Here is a 21,232-nt window from a genome sequence, read left to right as displayed (position 1 = left end):
GGATTTGTTGGACCCGACTGCAGTTATTGAGATTGCGGAGCATTCCAATCCTCCAAGTGTCGTGTAGTTCCTAAAAATACTTAGTATCTGCGCGTTTGTTGGACAACATAAACTAAGGGATTGGTGTTTAGACTGATTCCGGACACCCCCAACAGGATATGTAAGCCTATAGACCAGCTAGCTCACAGTGCCACCATAAGCCCCATAACATTACCAGGAAGCGAATAGTTTCTGGCAACCATTGAACATGACAACCCTTGATCCTTCAGGGATCGTGCAAATAGCATAGTACTTTTGGCTCAGTAAATCATGCTCACTTAGTCTCGGAGAGATACACAGAATAAACGTTGGGGACATTTTCAATAAGCAATTATTGAACCAGTGTCATTCTAGTATAAAACATATTTGCTGCGACAATCAATAGACAGAAGCTAACACAAGAGAGAACAAGCACCAACAGAGTAAACGTAAAGTAAAATTCTATCATGGTGCTAAAAAAGTGAATATATGCAGGAAAATAAACATGACAGGTAAGTGTACTCCTACAATGCGGACCTTAACTAAGTGTACCTAGCATGTATGTGGGTGTAAAGCTAAGAATCCCCTAGGAAAGAGGGTATGAGCTTGCTCTTACCAACCAGTCGTCTAGATATGGGTAGAAGTGAATTCCCGGTTTTCGTAGGTGTGCGGCTACTGTTGCTAGGCACTTTGTGAACACTCTTGGTGCTGATTTGAATCTGAATGCTAGCACCTTGAACTGATAGTGTGTCTTGTTGACCACAAAACTTAATAGGTTCTTGTGTATTTTGTTCATAGGGATGTGCAAGTAAGCGCATTTTAAGTATATGATTGCCATGTAATCTCCTTGTTGCAATTGAGGCATCACCTCCTGCAGCATAGTTATTTTGTACCATTGTGTTTTTATGTACTTGTTTAGGAACCTTACGTTTAATATAGGGTGTAGGGTTCAATCTACCTTTGGAATTAGGAAGTACGTTTAGTAAATGCCTTTGTTACTTGCCTTGTGAGGCAAATGTTCTATTGCATGTTTTGTTTAAAGTTCCAGCACTTCCTCCAGCAATTGAGATAATTCCCTTTGTGAATGTATCTTTCGCTTTGGTCTTTTGTTGGGAGGTTGCCTGTTTAGCTCTATGCAGTAACCGTATTGAATTATGTTCAACACTCACTTGTCCGTAGTTATTTTCTTCCATTCTTGGAGGAAATATTTACTCTGCCTCCCACTGGTGTTGTATGATGAATGAACTGTTCACTTACAGGATGTTGAGATTCTGCAGGTTGTAATGCTGGGGTGTCACTTGGTGATCTTTTCGCTACATGTGCCCCTTTTGGAAAGCAGTCACTTGGTGGTGGTCTGTGGACCGTCTCTTTGTTGTTGGGTGCCCACGAAAGGACTGTCTTACCTGCTGGTACTGCCAGTTTTGTTGTTGGCCCTGCTGTTGGCCTTGGCTTGATCACTAGTATATTTGCTGGTATAATCTAACAACAAAGACCTGCTCTAATACTGGACCGGTATTTTCAAAAACCCACAGGCGAAGTACTCAACAGTCGTACTAATGAAATAGCTTCAAAAATGCTACTCGGACCCGGGTTTGGCTGCCCAATTTTAAGAAAAGTTTGTAAGAGCACATTGTTTCCCTTTTCCCAATGTGCATAGGGAGAAACATACAAAATTACCGGAGAAATGTGACTGAATTCAGGTCTCCTCAGTAGCAGGCGGAGGGAGTGGGGTGTGGGGTAAATAAGAGAGAAAGAGCAGAAGTTCCCTTTAATCTGCCCAGAATAAATCATGTGGTACTTGCAAATGAGCATGTGATAGTGAACAAAGGTCAGGAGGACGAACGACATGGAACACGACAGTAAGAAAGTGCCCTCTTTTTGCATAGTCACCCCCACTTTTGCCAAACTGCTGATGTACTTTGACTGAGTGTGCCCTGGGTTCCTGCCAAACAGGTACCCAGGGCCTATGCTCTTTCCCCAAAACTGCACTGAGACAAAACCCAATTGGCACTCTTTGGCCACATGTCAGTCCCTTGAAAATGGTACCACAGGTACCCAAGGCACTGCGGCCAGGGAAGGCTCTAAGGGCTGCAGCACTTATTAAGCCACCCTTAGAGGCACTGTACCTTTATACACACACATACACTGCCTTTGCAGGATGTGTGTTTTGGTACAGAACAAAGTGAAGAGTGGACATGGCACACATCCTTGTGTGCCATGCCTACAACCCACTCAAGCTGGGTGCACTATAACGGTGTTGAGGGTACAGGTGCATGAGCCCTGTACCCCTACAGTGTCTAGACCAATTCTTAGACATTGTAAGTGCAGTAATGCCATTAAGAGTATATGGTGATGGGAGTTTGTCATTACGAACTCCACAGCACTATAATGGCTTTACTGAAAACTGGGAAGTTTGGTATCAAACTTCTCAGCACATTAAACCCACAATGTTGCCAGTGTGGGATTTAATGAAAAATGCACTCAGAGGGCATCTTAGAGATGCCCCCTGAAAAATGACCAGCCTCTGGTGGATTCCCCGACTGGTACACACCAACCTGTCACCCTGAGGCATGTTCCTGGACCCCCGGGGTGGGAGCCTTCGCTCCCTGAGCCCAGAAACAAAGCCTTTCCTGGGCAGAGCTAGTCACACCTCCCCGAGGTCAGGAAGAGCCATCTGTGGCATGGGAGCTTCAAAAGCCTTGTCGCCTTTGTAATGCGACCCCCAGCCTCTTCTGCTATCAGAAGCAGGCCCCCTTCCTGTCTCCCCTCCTTTTCAGCGGGAATACAGGGGGAAAAATTAGCACAGCCCAGAAGGTGTGCCCACCTCTGCCAACCCCACCCCTGAGGTGGGGGAGGCGAGGTGGAGCCCACTCTTCAGTGACCCACTTCTTGCAGATGGCAGGCACTCTCGAATCAGGATTAGGGATTGTGCCCACTCCCCCATGTGGGGTGAGCACACAAAGGGTGTAGTCACCCTAAGTTCAGTAGCCCATCGGCTACATACCTTGCAAGCCCTAAAATGCACCCTAAGTACAGTACAGTCTGAACCAAGATACAGATTCCCGCAACCTAAGAAGGACGAAAGAAGACAACCAGCAGAGGAGACTGCAGAGAAGAACTGACTTGGCTCGAGCCCTACCGGCCCATCTGCAGTTTCCAGAGATCCTGCGCCAAAAGTTACCTTGTCCTGCAGCCAGCAACCTCCAGAACTCATGGGAGGACTGACTGTCTTCCACAAAGACAGTTCTGTGAACAGCAGCTCTGTTCAAAAGAAATAGCAAAGAAAGACTACGAACCTGCTGAGGAAAAAGAAACTGGACACCTGGTACTGCACCCGACGCCGACAACCCGAGTCCGAGAGGTCCCAGGGAGGTCCCCCAGCGCTCCAAAGTCCGAGTCTAGTGTGGGTTGATCCCTCCAGGACTCCCAACATCACCTGCAGCATCTGCATGGAGACCCCCCAACTGCGAGTGGCCCGGTAAGGTGAAATCCGACATCAAAAGACACCCCTGCATCCAGTCGCCCTGCGCCCTGGAGAAGAGAACCCAAGGTGCAACTACGTCCCCGCGCTCTCCAATTTACATGCCCAGATGATGGTTTCTCCCAGAAGTCTTCCTGGACCGAGCTTGCAGCCAAAATCCAAAACCAGCAACTTCCATTGAAAACAACAGGGCACCCGATGCCAAAACAGCACCCTGCACCCAGCCGCCCCTGTGCCGCTGCAGGTGTACTTTGGGTGCTAACTCGGATCCCCCTTTGCCCTGAGCCTAATACCAGGAGCTTTGCTCCCACAACCTTCTGGCCTGCTCGTGATAAGCCACCAACCGGAGGACCCCTGTCCCCCATTGGATAACATTGGGCCCCAGCACTCTGCACCCGGCCGCCCAAGTGTCGTGGAGGGTGTCCTGAAAGTGCATCCTCGACCTTGGGGGAACCCTGGTTCTAACCCCACAATACCAACTCCCACAAAAAAGTACTTACCTGTGAACCGTTAACTTCAGTTCCTTCCATAGGACTGCATTCCTTGAAAATTCTTCTAAGTGTGGACTTGGTTTGTATGAAACATTGAAAAACTGCAAATGTACAAAAACTGATTTACTTACCTTTGCGCTAGGAAATGTCCCAGAGTGATATCTAGGCATATCACACGGAGTAGAAAAAGTAACTTAAAAAGTAATGTACAAAGTAATCTGTAAACTAACTGAAAAGTAATTTCGAGCTGTTGACTTAACTGCAATTCAACTAACTGCATTTGAACCTGCATTCAACTGTAAATCACTGCATAAGATTTTGCAAAGTATTATTTCACTTACCTGTACCAGGCTTGGCTTGATTCTAGAAATAAAATAATAACTAAATAATATTTTTTATACAAACAAATTGGATTGAGTTCAGTCTTTGAGTGTGTGACATTTCTTGCCCGAGTGTGTGCAACAAATTCTTAGCACTGTCCTCTGATAAAGCCTTACTGCTCACCCACACTGCCACAAATAGAGAGTAAGGTGGTATCTACTTTTACCTCTGCCTACCTTTGGGGTTCCACTGGACTCTGTGCACACTATACCTCATTTTGGTATAGTATATACAGAGCCAGCTTCCTATAGGATGGGAAGCTGTCAATGGACAACTGACAGCACTTTATCTTATGTACTGTAGGTCACTGTAAGGGTGATATATTTAGACGCTTTACTTGTCTGACCCACCCTATTCTGCTCGAACTGGGATTACCGCTGGTGCTAGAACTGCAGTTAAAAAAGAATACAAAAATGAGAGTTGATCTAAACTGGCATGCATTGTGCTTTGAGGTATAGTGGGGAATTTGTATTTCATAGCTATAGGATGTAAACAAGACAACAGTTTTATCTGCCTCACCCAAACAGATTCTATGCCTTTCACTGCCATACTGAGCCTGCAATGTAAATTAGTGTAAAGAAGCACGTACAGCTCAGGCCAGGAGGTAAACTGTAGATGGATGATGGTGCGTTTCAGACTCTGGTCCCGGTACTGCAAAGCAATCATCCTCTCCACATGCGTCTGGCTAACCTTATGGCTTGTCAGGGTTAATGTGATTGGTCCCTGCACCATCGGCTGTCCACGCTCTGTAGGGAAATAACGAGGCACCTTTTGCTGAAAAAGACAAATATAAAAAGGTGTAGTAAAACATCGCTCTAAATACAGGATACAAAATAAACACTGAAACCAAGGTGAATATTTCTTCCATCCAGAGCCCTTTGCTTGATTTCCATTAAAATAAAATACCACTCTACCTCAGGGCTCACCTTGTCTAGTAAATAAGCTTAAATGCTGTAGAAAAGTGCACATAACCGTTCCCCTCTTTTTTCTGAGCCTGAGAAAAAAAAAATCACCCAATCTCTACAGCACTTTCCAAATCTTCCACCCAGAGCATCAATTAGTATCTGCCTACAATAGGTCAGACCTTTCAGAGGAATAGCCCTGAACGAGGGGGACACAGTGGCAGAATGGCTGGGTTCACTAACGTCTAAAGTAAGTTTCTCCGGCTCAGGGCCATAAAAAGTTTACGAAATTGGCTCTAAGAAGATAGGCAAGTGGTGGATGGAAAATTCCGTTTTGTGTTCATCTCCCTAAGGGGCATCATCTTTACCACCTAAAGTTGGGAATGCACTTCCAGAAAATAGCTCTTGCTGGATCAGTATAAGGAAAAAAGAAAGAATGAACAGTTGAACATTATCATTCAGGTACATAAAATGCAAGCATGAGAAACACAGCTACTGACCTTCTCCAGCTCCTGCTCAGACACCAGCATGACAATTAAGGAGACCTTCTGCTCATGGATCATCAACCAGAAGTCTGAGGCAGTTCCAACCAGTGGTGCTTGAGTGGCAATTATTGTTGGACAGTAAGAGGAGAGGTCTTCTATCTTACTGGCATTGATGTAATCGTCCTTGCCAGATTGTATGACAATGCGGTTCTTGTCGTAGGGCATGATATCTTGGTGGCGATTTTTCATAGAGTAGCAGCGGGCAATGGCTATGGAGAGCTGCCGGGCTTCTTTCTCTTGGGCATCCTGGAATTCTTTCCACATGCTATCCAATAGTGTTAAAGATCCAGATACTGGACTTTCTAAGGAGCTAACTACATTTCTAAAGCGGTCCAGCTCTGACAGAAGCCTCATGATATGTTCAGGTTTCTCATAGGGGTCCTTTTCTATCAGTTGTATACCCTTTGGCTTCAGGCCATCTTTGGTGTCTGCCTTTGTTGGTTGTAGAAGAGGTTGGTTGACTGACGTTTTCGACCCTCCAAGCTGGCTCTCTGGGCTGGATGACAACAAGTCATCAGTGGATGAGCTCTGGCGGTGAAAAAGGACATCAGCAGAACCTTGCGTGGTAGTCCCAGTAGTAAGACTTGGGGGAGGTCTCTGTGGTAATGGAGTCGCACCTGGTACAGAAGGTGGTATGATGGCTGGAGTCTGAATAGTCATGGGTGGCTGTGGTGATGGTACTGGGGAAGGCATGCTAGGGGGGCCAGGGGCCATAACATTGCTTGGCATTTGACTCACGGCAGGGCTGGGAGGTGAAGGAACATGATGGGGTGCAGCTTGACCAGATGATACAGACTGGGGTCCTACTATTGGCATCTGGCCAGAAGTACACGGGTGTCTGTTAGGGGCTCCAGCAGTAAAAGACATGCTCGATGCAGACTGGGCAGGGGAACCAGCTGGCAGGGACTGAATCCCAGTGGATGCAGGATGAGGCTGAAGTTGCTGAGTTGTTTGCATCAATGCAGCAGGAATGCTGGGAACCTGTTGCTGGGAAACCATGGGTAGCGCACCAGGAAAACTCATGCTGCCTGAATGTGGTGGATGGCCATGCTGGGGCAATTTGTCCTGCAATGGAGGGTGCTGAAAAACATGTGGGCCCATTTGTGCATTAAGCTGGACTGGTACAGGAAGTTGTGGAATCATCTGCACCATGGTTCCATGCTGTCCGTGAAACTGGCTTTGAGGTTGTGACTGGAAATGTTGCTGAGGATGCATTTGAACTGGTGCCAAAGGTCTCATGGGAGGCTGCATTTGAGCCTGAAACATGGGAGGTGGCTGCTGGTGTTGAAGTTGTGGTCTTTGCTGAGGAAGGAATGGAGGCTGCACAGAGTACTGCTGAGGTCTAGCTTGCATGTCCATATTGGTCGGCATTTGATGGTGAAACATTTGTTGGGCCTGTCCAGAAGGATAATGTGATTGAGGAGCATGTACAAAATGCTGGACCCCACTCTGAGGATACTGAAATTGTCCTGCTTGTCCAATAGCTGAAGGCCCCTGCGGACCCACGTAGGTACCCTGGGGCTGGACCATTGCTGGCTGATGATTATGAAGCATTGGCCTTACATGCCCTCCAATGTCCCTAGGAGTAGTGTAACTTGAGATTGGAGCATGGATACTATCAACTGTAGTAGTTGATGGTCTAACACCATGCATGTGTTGAGGAACATTATTATCCCTGATACCAGGAAATTGGGAATGAGGTACAAATGGAACACCAGAAGCAAGTCCACCTGGTAAACCACTAGAGGATGAAACCTGCTGGCTCATTCTGCAGGCGGAACTAGAGACAGGATATCCAGCAGATGCAACGGTGTTAGCAGAAGGCATTTGTTGAATATGCATACCCTGCTGGGGTAAGTGAGCACCATGAAAATTAGGTTGTGCAGGAGTCATGGAAACATTTGATGGTGCATGGCCTCCCATCACAGTGCCAGGTGGATAGTTCTGATGCCCAGATGAGGACGGCACTGAAGTGTGGGATGGAACTGCTGACTGAGGTGCAGACGGTTGCATTCTTTGCAGCGGAGTACCTGATGGGCCAGCAACAAACTGAGGACCACAATAAGAAACAGGAGGGAAGGATCCCTGGACAGAGCTAACAGGAACACCTGATGAAGGATTTGGTAACCTGCCAGGTGCATACAGAGGTCCCTGTCCAGGCACTTGAGAAGTGTTATTAAAGTTCCTTTGGTTAAATGGCATAGCCTGTTGCCCAGGCATGGGTGGCAATATTGGTGCGCTTGCTGTCTTATTGCCAACAAAAGCTTCTGGGCCACGATGCCTCACTCCACCATATCCACTCACTGTGTCCATGGGAAAGACCCCCAAGCCATCTCCAGATAATCTAGCAAGATGTGCTGCCAAAGTTTCGGGTGGTAAGCTCCTGAGTTCTTCGGGTAAATCAGCAAGAATAAGCGAATTGAGATGCTCCAAATCAGCCATATTGAAGCCAGAAACGTTTTCCAAGTCCAAATCAGAGGGGGCCTTTTGAAGAGCAGGTTTTGGGGCAGTGGGTCTTGGAGGAGGCTTCTTCTTCATCTCCCTAAAGCAGATAAAGAAAAAATATAAATACTTTGCATTAAGCAAAAGAAAATAACAGAATACAATTTAGTGATACCCTGCCGAAAAGCCATAAAGATGAGAATTATATTCTGCTAGCTTGCACAATTTTGTTTACTTTCGTAACATATAATAGGAAGAATTACGTTCTTCATGGCTTGGGTACCCTACGTATTTCAACTTCCTTTTTTCACAACTATTTAGGGATCGCTTGGATTTTAGGCAAGTCCAGGAAACGTCCTATTGGAGTCCTAGTGCAATTGACCTTCCACAGACTGAGCCCCCATCCTGTGATTCGTGTATCTCAGATAACTCCACCATATTTGGCCTGACATGCAAGGAGGTTTGTGCCTAAAGAACATGGCTCGATGGACGTTGTAAAGGATGGAGAGCAAGGATTATGAGTACCAAATCATCACGAGATTCTTTTTTTATTCCTCCCTTCTGTTTCTCCTCATCTTTAACTGGTTGGAATTAGGTTTGATAGCATGTAAATAACTAGATGAGGAAGCAACATATGGCAAACCAGAATGCAAGAACCCATGGTGTGTTGCATGGTCAACACCTGTCCTTTTTCAAGAGAGGCATCAAGTGAGGAATGAATCCAACAACTCATGCCAAGATTTCATACAAGTGCGACATAGAAGTTTGGGGAAGGATGATGGAGTCTGGGTACAGTATCAGATTTGTAAATTCTTCTTGCCCTGTTGATGCTATGTGCTAGGATGAAAGACCTCTGTATGGTTTTAAAAAGCAGTGCTGCCTTGCCCTTGAACCTTTTTACATGTAGCCCTGTTTTTTCCTCTGGTGGATAATTGAACAAGTTACTTACCTTCGGTAACGATGTATCTGTAAGAAACATTCGTTAGTTAGATTCCTCACCTTAGAATATCCCCAGGCGTCAGGCTGGATCCGGAAAGATTTTTCGTCAGCAATACCGCTTGCGCGTCGCTAGGCGTAGTCACCCTCGCACGCTGACGTCAGTTCTTGTACATAGCTTTCCGCGCCAGGAAGGCAGAGCCATGCAAGAGACCAACACTGGTGCCACAAAAGTCTAGGGCCCTGAAAGAACAGGGAGGATGGGTGGGTCGTTGAGGAATCTAACTAACTAAAGTTTCTTACAGATACATCGTTACCGAAGGTAAGTAACTTGTTCATCTGAAAGAAACAAGTTAGTTAGATTCCTCACCTTAGAATAGATACCCCAGCAATACCAAACCCGGTGGTGGGTCTGCGAACCAAGATCACACCAGAAAGTCCTGGAGAACAGAACGGCCAAAGAAGCCGTCTCTCCGGACTTGGCTGTCCAGGCAATAATTCTTGGCAAACGTGTGCAGCGAGGCCCACGTTGCTGCCTGACAGATGTCCTGCAAGGGGACTCCCCGACCCAAGGCAGTCGTCGCCGCCGTGGCCCAAGTGGAATGGGCCCTCAACCCAACAGGAGGTTCCTTTTTGCTAAGGAGTAACAAGCTTTGATGCACAAAACAACCCACGAGAGATGGTTCACTTGTGCACCGCCCGCCCCTTCTTTTTTTTTTTTTTAAAACCTTTATTCGTGCATCTTAATAGAACAAATACGGGCCTACAACCGTCAGGCCGGCCACGATACGGTTAAGCACTGATACCAACATTACATCCCCTGTGCTTCAACGGTCAAGATTAACAACGAGTTATGAGTTATATACTGGAAAGATCCTTGACACCAGGGGAAGGAGAAGTGAAGGTTAATTTTAAGTTTTTAAGGTAATTTTATCAGGGAAAAAAGTCAGTGAAGGATAAGAACAAAACAGATTCGAGTCCGCCAGATAGCTTCACCACACGGGAGAGCAGCAGCATCATTAAAACAACAATGGAAGTAAAATCTCAAGCAGTGAGGCGGTGCAGTGATATAACAGGATAATCACATGAGCAATTACGCACCCCTCCAGAGCCGCCCCCACTCAATCCACCCCACACCCGGACCCCGAATCGAAGTAAGTATAGCGCAGAGACATAAAAGAAAAAGGCCCATAGAACTAATTAAGAACAGAGTATTACCCCCCCCACCCTACACCAATGCGGAGGCTACGGCCTGCCCCCCCCCCCCCAGCATAGTGCCTGTCGCCCAATGAACCCGAAATATAGACAAGAGAGAAAGTAGGAATAGAGGAAAGAAAATAAGAAAACAGAAAAGAAGGTGGGGAGGAGCCCACGGAACACCAGAGCGCCCCAAACCATCAGCCAGCTATGGCCTCCACACACTGAGAACCCACTACGCCAAAAAACTGCGTGCGAAAAGAACGTGTCACAACAATTTAAGCGAAGGAAGACAAGTCGCGACGAGTGCACACAACACATACATACAGTTCCAGTCCCAGTCCAGCCCGTCCATGAACCATGGCAATATAAGTCCTTCTAGCCCTGGCCCGATCGCGGGCTTGGGAGTAAGCCAGCCCCTACATGAAGGCCCCGCATCCCGAGCAGACAAAGACAAGATGGCCGGGTGTGAGAAGATGGTGAAGTAGGATCACGAAATGGCCGCCGACCATCTATTGAGGTCCCTCTTTGCACCACATAAAATCCAGACCTGGCAAGTGGAGTACAGGAGTTCCACAGAAAAGAAGCAGTAGGCCACCGCGGACGATTCCTCGAGGCTGTCAGGTATCGCTCAGCAGGATACTCTTGCGGACGCGGTGAGGCAGGCAACAATGAAGCAGGTAGCCATGACCAGGGGAACAAAGTATCCGCAGTTGAGCTGGAGAGCGGTTGATCCTGGGTGCCGGGAACGCCGGATGCAGGCACCAGTGTAGCACAATCATACACCGCCGTTGCGTCCCCGCAAGAGGACAAAAGCACTGGTAGACCCACGCCTTGTTGATGACAAACAGAGCGCTCACGACCCGCAGCCGACAGTATGGAGTCAAACCGCTCACTCAGCGCCTGCAGGCCAGCACACATTTGTAGTCGAAAGTCCCGCAGGACAGCCAGAACGGAGCCGCATGTCAGCGGAAGCTGGGCCCCCACATCGGCAGCAATCCGGGACGGCACTGTGGAGCTGGTGTCCGGAAGAGGGAGGGCGAAGTGGGCAGCGGGCGAGACCGGAGCATCACCCCCCAGCCGCGAGCAGGCAATCAACGCCATGTTTTACCGCTGTACGGTGTAATGGCCAGGGGGGGGGGTCGTGGCAAAGAGTCAATTCCCCTCAGGTCTGCGCCGCAACAGGGAAGGCCGACAGTCGCTTCTCTTCCCGCGGGTTCTCTTTGCCGCCGACTAGGCAATAGAAGAAGGGGGTCAGCAGCCTCCCACAGCGCGGTCCTCAGAGCGGGGCAGGAGACCCGCCGCACCGGGGCCCACCCCACAGCTCCAGTCCGTCAGGCTCAGGGTGCAGAAGGTGTCCGGCCGTCCCTCCCCGGGCTCATCCGGCGACGATCCGTGGTGCGAGGTGGGATCGGGACCGCGGGGCTCAGGTTTGCGCTAGCGGGTCCGGTAACTGCGGAGCTTCCAGGGGGCCGGCAAAGGCCACAATGGCACAGGGGTCCAGTGCAGAGAACAAAAGCACCCAGAACTCCGGCATCCGGGCGGGCTTAGACTCCGGGAAAGCGGCGGCGCGGTCAGCGCGTCTTCGCACACGTTGCACCTCGAGAATCGGCGAGGATGGGCATCAGGATAATAGTCCGAGGCCAAGGGCCGACGGAGCCGGGCGCTCAAGCGTCTGCTCCGGTCGCCATCTTGGCTCCTCCCCTCCAAAATAAAAAATCCGCCCGCCCCTTCTTAGCGCCCACGTAGCCAACGAAGAGTTGGTTGTCCAACCGGAACTGTTTTGTGCGGTCCAGATAGAAGGAGAGCGCACGTTTTGGGTCCAGACGGTGGAGCCGCTCTTCCTCTTTCGAGGGATGCGGAGGCGGAAAGAAGGTGGGCAGCGTAACAGACTGCCCGATGTGAAAGACAGTCACAACCTTAGGAAGCAAGGAAGGGCGATTGCGGAGCACAACCTTGTCCGGATGAATAGAAAGGAAAGGAGGCTTAGAAGAGAGAGCCTGGAGCTCACTCACCCTTCTAGCAGAGGTGTTGGCTACCAGGAAAGCAGTCTTAAGCGTCAAGAGACGAAGAGGACAATTATGAAGTGGCTCAAAGGGAGCGCACATCAGATATGTCACAACAAGATTCAAATCCCACTGAGGCATTACGAAAGGGACAGGAGGAAACATGTGAGTAATGCCCTTAAGGAACCGAGAAACAACAGGGGATTTGAAGAGAGGAGGCTTATCAGGAAGCCGAAGGAAGGCAGAGATAGCAGAAAGATAACCTTTAAGAGTGCCCAGAGCAGAGCCCTGCTGGGCCAAAGAAAGAAGGAAGAGGAGAACCTCAGAAAGAGGGGCAGAAAGGGGATCCACAGTCTTTGCTGTGCACCATGCCACAAATTTGTTCCACCTACAGGCGTATATCGTTTTAGTGGAGGGACGCCTGGCTGCCAGAATCAAATCGCAGACTTCAAGCGGCAAGTCAAATGACATCAATTGCCGCCGCTCAATCTCCACGCATGAAGGTGGAGACTGGACAGGTTTGGGTGGAGGACCGTCCCCTGCTGCTGCGAAAGAAGGTCCTCCTGAAGAGGCAGACGTATCGGGAGATCGATTGATAGACTGAGTAGCTCGGGATACCAGTACCTTCGTGCCCAGTCCGGAGCAACCAAGATGACTTGGGCCCAGTCGCGCCTGATCTTCTTCAGCACTCTGGGCAGAAGTGGTATAGGCGGAAAGGCGTACAACAGACCGCAACTCCACTCGTGACGAAAAGCGTCCCCGAGCGAGTGGCGCCTTTGAAACTCCAACGCGCAGAACTGCTGACATTGCGCGTTCTCTTCGGTGGCGAATAGATCTAACCAAGGCTCTCCCCACTGCCGAAAAAGGCCTTGCGCCACGTCCGAGTTGAGATGCCATTCGTGATCCATCATGCACCGGCGACTGAGTTCATCTGCTCTTGCGTTCAGAGAGCCCGCCAGATGTTGAACCACCAGGGTGATGCCCTGATGTTCCAGCCATGTCCAGAGTAGGCCTGGGCGGTAAATTCCGCTCCGCTCGCGGAATTTGCGGAATTTAGGTAATTTCGCGTTCCGCGGAGAGCGCGGAATTGCCCAAAATTCAGCTTTCCGCAGCTTCGCGGAATTTTTGCGTGTTCGCGGTCTCAAAATGCGTGCTCGCGAGATATTTCCCCTCGAGCACGCAAACAGCGGTCGCGAACAGGAAAAAAGCCTCGCGAACAAGCAATTCCGCGTGTTCGCGAAATTTCTGCGTGTTCGCGGAGATTTTAAACCATTTTGCGGAGATTTGCGTAACGCGACTACGCATATTCCGCCCACCCCTAGTCCAGAGGCGCAGAGCCTCCTGACAAACGGTCCACGACCCCACCCCGCCCTGTTTGTTGCAATACCACATGGCGGTGGTGTTGTCCGTGAACACCTGCACCACACTTCCCCGGACAACGGGAAGGAATGCCTTCAGTGCAAGTCGGATCGCTCTCAGCTCCAAAAGGTTGATATGGAGCCGAGACTCCGCCGGAGACCAGAGTCCTCTGATCTCCACCTCCCCCATGTGGCCCCCCCATCCCAGGAGGGACGCATCCGTCACCACTACGTGCTCCGGGTGGGGTAGGGAGAGGGATCTGCCGATGACCCAATCGCGGTTCGTGAGCCACCACTGCAACTGTTTTGCAGTGCCCTCCGAGATCAAGACATGGTCGGACAGGTTGCCCCGATGCTGGGCCCACTGAAACTTCAGGTCCCACTGCAGAGCCCGCATTCACCACCTGGCGTGATACACTAACAGGATGCAGGAGGCCATCAGACCCAGAAGCCGCAGCACCAACCTGACCGAAACCCGGGATAGAGGCTGAAAGTTGGGAATCAGAGCCTGAATATCCCGGACCCGCTGCACCGAGTCCAGAACCGCCCCGATGAAAAGGAGCTTCTGGGAGGGACTCAGATGCGACTTCGGCACATTGATGGAGAACCCCAGCAAATGCAGGAGGTCGGCCGTAGTCTGGAGGTGGGAGACGACTTGTTGGGGCGAGCCCGCTTTCAACAGCCAGTAGTCGAGATAGGGGAAGACCGGAACCCCTGATCTGCGCAGATGAGCTGCGACCACTGCCATCACTTTCGTGAACACCTGAGGGGCACTGGTGAGGCCGAAGGGGAGCACCGTGAACTGAAAATGCTCCTGACCCACCGTGAACCGCAGGTAATGCCGGTGGGCCGGCAGGACGGGAATGTGAAAATAAGCGTCCTGCAAGTCCAACGCTACCATCCAGTCTCCTGGATCCAGGGCAGCCAGAACCTGAGCTAGGGTAAGCATCTTGAATCTCTCCTTCCGGAGGAAGGCGTTGATGCTCCTGAGGTCCAAGATAGGGCGTAGGCCCCCTTTGCCCTTCTTGGGAACCAGAAAGTAGTGGGAATAGCAACCACGACCTACTTCTGGACCAGGAACGCGCTCGACGGCCCCCTTGGCCAAGAGGGCTGCAACTTCCTCCCGTAGAAGATTCAAGTGATCCCCCGACATGCGGTGGCACTGCGGTGGCATGGCTGGAGGGGTCGTCTCAAAGGGGAGGGTGTAGCGCCTTTGGACAATTTGCAGCACCCACCTGTCCGACGTGATGGAACGCCAGAGGAGCAGGTGATGGCGAACTCTGCCTCCCACTGGCGTGGAATGGGCCTGAAAGCACAGACAAGGAGGGCTTTGAGGCGGATGCTGCCGGGGTGGATGTGGACTGACCGGCACATTGACCCCTCGGTACCGCCTCGGCGCAATCCACGTCCGCGACCGCGTGCAGGTTGGGTCTGCGGCCAGTGGCTAGGAGTATGTGAGGGGGCGCCCCTTCCTTGGCCACGAAAGGGACGAAAGGCGGAAGTTTGCGGTCGCGGCCCCGAGAGGCCCAAGGACTTGGCCGTAGCCCGGGAGTCCTTGAAGCACACCAGCGCACTATCCGCCTTTTCGCCGAAAAGGCGAGTGCCATCAAAGGGCATATCCATGAGGGTGCTCTGGACATCCCTGAGAAAGACGTGGACCGCAGCCAGGCGTGGCGGCGGAGCGCCACCGTGGTTGACATCGCCCTACCCAGCGAGTCCGTAGTGTCTAGTCCACATCTAATAGCATGTCGTGCTGCATCCTGCCCGTCGGCAAGAGCCTGGGCGAGCCGCGTTCGGGCCTCCTCTGGACACTGGAGCAGCTCGTCCTCCACCGTATCCCACAGAGAGTGGGAATAACGGTCCAAGAGGCAAGCGATGTTCAAGGACCGCAGTCCCAAACTAAGGGAAGAGAACAGTTTCTTACCGAACTGCTCTAGCCTCTTGGATTCCCGATCCGGGGGAGAGGACACGGGCGTGGGGTGTTGGGACAGAAAACTGGGGTCGCCCGGAGCAGGACGGTGGTGCCGGGCCACGTTCCGATCCACAGGAGGTACTGTGGAGGGCTTGGACCAGGTGCCCTTCACAACGTCCACAAGTGCCTCGCTGAACTGCAGCAGAGGCTCCGAGGAGCTTGCTGACGGTTGAAACACATCAGTGAGGAGGTTAGTCCTCACGGCCACAGCAGGCAGCTCCAGCCCAAGGGCTTCGGCCGCCATGCGCAGCACCACTGAAAATGCAGCACCTTCTTCCGAAGCCACAGTCGGAGGAGAGATGAAACCAGTGTCCGGGGAGGTGTCCAGACCACTGGCATCCCCCAGCTCATCTGCCCAGTCCTGAGATAAGTTGGCCTGCATGGCCATAGGGTCCTCAGACCCTCCCAGTTGCCCCCGTCATCCAATTCCGGATAAACAGGGGGAATAATCGGAGCCAGACGGTAGATGAAATTGTCATCCATCGGCGTCTGCTGCAGCGCCAGACGGCGCCGCACCGGCGCCGGGCCGGGGCTGAAACGGGAAATGGTGTCGTCCGGAGACGGCGCCGGGGTTGGAACCGGTGTCGGCGCCGGTGGAGAAGGCGTCGTGAGGTCGACCGGCACCGACTGAGATCCAGGCCTGGATCCCACGGGGACCTGCGGCGTCGGGACCGAAGTCAACGACGGCGCTGGGGCCGGAGCCGCTGGCTCGCTAGGTTGCCCAGTCGAGCCCGCGGGGCCCGAAGGTGCGCCAGCAGGCGTCGACGGCGGAGCCAGGCCCCTCATGGCCGAGAGGAAGGCACTGATCTCTGGAGTCGCGTCAGTCCCAGGGACCGGTGGGTATGGGAATGGACGCGGCTCCTGCGGCTCTGACGGAGCCACGGTGGTGGTACCACCCGGACTCTCGACCGAGTCGCGTGACCGGCGAGGGGAGTCCGAAGAGCGATATCGCGTCTTGGACTTCTTAGCATGCTTCGACTTACCCGAAGACTTCGACCCTGACGAGCGGTGGTGGTGGTGGTGGCTGCAGCTCCGCGACCGGTCCTTCGACCTCCTCCTGGACCGTGAACAGCACGGAGCAGAGTGTCGGAGCTTGAGAAGCTTACGGGACTGCTCCCGCCTAGCCTTCGAGGGTCAAGGCCTGGCAGTCGATGCACGACTCCGCATCGTGGTCGGCCCCCAGGCAGTAAAGGCACTGGCGGTGGTGGTCCGTCACCGACATCAGTCGATGACATAAGTCACAGGCTTTAAACCCGGGCAACCTACCGGCACCAGTTCGAATCGAGTAGACAAAAGAGTCCAAAAAATTTTAGTCAAAAAGTGACTAAAGGGGTAAGCTCTTCCCGGATCGGCGCTGTCTGGCGCGGAAAAAAGAAGAACTGACGTCAGCGCGCGAGGGCGGCGTCTAAGTACTCCGACGACGTCATTCTGGCGCACGACGCCGACGACGGACGTGGAGCCGCAGACGACGCCTAGCGACGCGCAAGGGGTATTGCTGACGAAAAATCTTTCCGGATCCAGCCTGACGCCTGGGGATATTCTAAGGTGAGGAATCTAATTAACGTGTTTCTTTCAGATAAAGTCTGTTGAGTTGCTTACGGCTTTGTCAGTGAAAGCCCAAGGAGTACCACATTTTGAGTGTGTCGGGTGACTGAACCTTCAACCAAGGCTACACAGTAACTTGAGGGGACTGCTGTTAGTTACTGAGCAGGAACACTGCTATTTTAATCTGCAACACTGGAAAGACTGTTCTCCGCAGTAAAGATCTGTCCTGTCTCTATAACTGATGCCTTGTCTTCATCATGTCTGGTATACATGTATAGGATATAAGTTGTATGTAGGTTGTGTGTATGCCCAGGTGTGGCTCATGGGTGAATTAAGCCAAAGATGCCTACCTCGGACATCCCAGCCTGAACACCCTTCCTGATCCCATCCTAAACCTGTGCACCAGAAAAGTGGGGGAAGGGAGGTGAGAGTTTCCAAGAGGAGGGAGTTTCAAGCCCATATCGCCAGTTTCATTTAAAGTTTCCCTTGTTTGGGTAAAATGTACCAATCCCCTATTACCTGTGTTCTGCCCATCCCCAAGTACAATCAACCATGCTGGCATCCATCTCAAGCCAATACACAACACCCTGACAAATCAGAATTATTCTGACTGTGGAAACTCTAGGATTAGGAGCCTACAAAATCTGGCCCTCAACCAAAACAGGATGCTCTACCAGTACTGTAGGTGAGCAGATTTGAAAAACGCCCACAGAGAGTAATCCGGCCATCCTTGGAAAGGGGCATCAATATGGTGGCCCTCGGACAACAGTGGTAAATCATAATCCCCATGCAAGTTACTGCTGAGTAATCACTGGTGATGCCAGGACTCCAAGAACGTATATATTAGGATGAAGCAACAAAAAACAATGCCCATTCCTGGCAGTGGAGGTTGCATAGAATTTATAAAAGAATTAACTTTGGTAGTAGAATCAGTGGGCAGTTAAACAATTGTGTGCCGTATTGATGGCTGGATACAAAAAAATCTCTATAACAGCAGATGGTGAATCAAGTATAAAAATAGGGGCCTACATGAGCAGAGAGATGACCATGCTGGGATTCCATTAGAAGATCGTTTTGCCTGCAGCTCTAGGTAATTCGCAAAGAGCAGGAAAGGAAGGAGAGTTACATTTCAAATCACTATAAAGGTAACTACAGAAAAGCAGTACAAACAACTTGGTTTTAAGATCCATCTGACTTCCTTGATGTTTGAAAAAGCAAATATCTTGTTATTGTAATTACTCCACAGCCTCATGAGTGGTGTCAAGATATATATAAAGAATACAATCTTATCACCCATGAGTGCCTTGTGGCCTCATAAGGGATAAGAAAGTGTTATACATATTCAAAAACAATACAACTGTTTGATCTCAAACATTTCATTAAAATTATGAAGGTTAAGGACCATCTCCACCTCTCTTTAGTTATACTATTGCCTTTGATTCTTTCAGAATACTACTGCAGTGGAATTGTTATTAGCTAAATACAAAACATATATACCAGTAATGGTGTTTCTAGGCAATTCAACTGGTCTCATACTTATATCTGCAATATCTTTCAATCTAAGTGAATCCCTTGTTTAACCAGCATACAATATTAAAATCACAGAATTGTAGTTGAATGTAAAAGTTCATCCCAAGTGCTAGTACCACAGATTTGACACCTGAAAGTCATAAAACAAGCTTATAGTCTAGCCATTGGCTGCCTGTCTCTAAGTGGTTGGGGGAAGGGAAGGGAGAGCGAGAGAGAGTGAGGTGTGTGTGTACATATAAATATATATATATTCACACAAAAAAAGAAAGGTTACAGGGACGTTATAGTTCGGCTTAGATTTCACTCCTACAAAACCACTAAAATTTAGCATTTATAGTTACCTGAGCTAACTGTAAATCACACCATCATAATTAGGGCTCCCGGTTTTACGGTATTTATTTTTTTAACATTTCCGTCTGTATTTATCCATATTTATTTTTTGCTCATCCTATTGGTATTTATCCATATTTATTTTGTGTATTGCGAATATTTGGAGTTATTAAATGGTATATTTCCACATTTATTTAACTGATAAACATGCTCTCATACTTTGCTGCTTGTCATTTTTTTAGCAAATTAAGCAGCCAAATATAGCAAAACACTGCACCTTCAGGTAAATTTGACAATTATAATACAAATACAAATATATATTACCATAAACCTGCATTTAGGGAAATCTCAAACTATTTTTAACTTCCCATGCTGCCTATCGGCTCAGCTGTTGTCCTAGAAATTACAAAAAACAGCATGGAGAGTCACCCTCAAGAAGCACATTTTTCTGCATTTTTCCGCTTTTAAAAATAAATACAGACAGGAAACACTTTGTTTTCTGTCTGTAATTATCTGTAAAAATCCGTAAAAACGGAAAACCGGGAGCCTTAATCATAATGCACTGCTCATGACCTCACATATTTCATCACTCATGACATGGTCCCTGACATCACTGATGATCTCACCAATTACATCACTTATGACATCATCCAGTGAGTGTGTTTTGTAAATGTTTATGAGAATTACAGATTTATACTAAGCCACTGCATAAGTAACAATACTATTCTTTTTGTACTACTAATGAGTAATACTGTTTCTAATATACATCATCTGAGAGGCACTGTGACCATCTCTATCAGTGTGGGAGTGGGTGTCTGAGTGTCTGTTTGAGTTTGTGGCTGTATGGGTGAGTAAGTGCGTGTGAGAGTAGCTGTATGGGTGAGTGAGTGGCTGTATGAGTGAGTGGGTGTGTGTGTATGTATCGGTGACTGTATGACCATGTGAATGGTTCTATGGGTGAGTGACCGAGTGTGTAAGTGGATGTATGGGTAAGTGAGTGGCTGTTTGGATGAATGGGCAAGTGAGTGGCTGTTTTGCACAGTAAGTATTTGTGTGAGTGGCTGTATAGAAGAGTGAGCGGGCGAGTGAGTGACTGTACTGATGTGTGAATGAATATGTAAGTGGTTTTGTAGATGAGTGGATTTGAGTGAGCAGCTATGTTAGTTGTATGGCTGGGTGGGTATGTGAGTGGTTGCATGGGTGAGTGTGTGAGGGAGTGCATTGGTATGTGCATGGGAATTGTTTTGTGGGTGTGTGAGTACCTGTATGGGTCTGTGAGTGGCTATGTGAGAGGCTGTATGGGTGAGTGAATGATTGTGTGAGTGGCTGTATGGGTTGCTTAGTGGCTGTGTGGGACACCCCCGCGCCGCACGGCCACCAGCTGCTGCGTGTGCCCCCACTGCCCTGCCCTCTGCCTCGCTGCCTGCCTCGCTGCCGGCTGACTCCGCTGCTGTTGTTTTTGCTTTGTTTTTGCCGTCATTTGTGATTGTTACTATTTTCTTTTTGCCCGTGTTAAACGTACTGATCTCCATCTGTGCCTGCTCTATTTTTATTGTTGTTTGTGCCAGTGTCAGCGTTTCTCCTTCCTGGTAGCCCGCCTACCTCGCCGCCCTCCGTCTTCCCTCCCCGCTCCCCGCTTCCCGCCACCACCGCTGACCCCGCCCCTTTTTCCTTCTGTTCCCTCCCCGCTCCCGCCTCCCAGCTGCTCCGCCCACCCGCGCACTTCGCCTTATATGGCGACCGTGCGAACGCGCAGCGGTCACGCGCAGCGGGCGCGCCGATTGTGCGCCGAAGGCGCGCCAAAGGCAAGCCCGTCTACGCCCGTCCGCGCCTGGACCGCGCCCAGTGCCAGGACCCCTGGCCCTCGAGGACCCCGTCCGACCCGCCTGACGTACACCGCCGCCAACCTCAGCGCACTCAACGCCGGTCGACTCCCAGGATGCCACCAAGCCACACCACGACGCACTCACGGCCCTTTCAGCTGCCACGCCTGCAAATTCACCTGCATCCAGACCTGCCCCGCACCAGCAGCCGCCAAGTCGAACACCAGTAGCACCCACCTCAAGTGCATCCTGCTCAACACCCGCTCCGTCCACAG

At 50.2% G+C, this 21,232-nt stretch overlaps 1 protein-coding gene across 1 annotated transcript in view; it reads right to left on the bottom strand.

Annotated features, from left to right (window-relative positions):
- The window catches only part of PTPN23 (protein tyrosine phosphatase non-receptor type 23), a 558,626-nt gene that overhangs the window by 118,221 nt on the left and 419,173 nt on the right, over positions 1–21,232 (bottom strand). Inside the window, exons 20-21 of the mRNA XM_085628617.1 lie at positions 5,774–8,360; positions 4,961–5,145 (exon numbers count right to left, since the gene is read on the bottom strand). Coding sequence (XP_085484743.1) covers positions 4,961–5,145; positions 5,774–8,360 — 2,772 coding nt within the window. The remainder of the gene's footprint in view (positions 1–4,960; positions 5,146–5,773; positions 8,361–21,232) is intronic.

Source organism: Triturus cristatus, chromosome 10, assembly GCF_964204655.1.
Source record: "Triturus cristatus chromosome 10, aTriCri1.1, whole genome shotgun sequence".
Lineage (NCBI taxonomy): Eukaryota > Metazoa > Chordata > Amphibia > Caudata > Salamandridae > Triturus > Triturus cristatus.
This window is presented reverse-complemented; position numbering and strand designations above follow the sequence as displayed.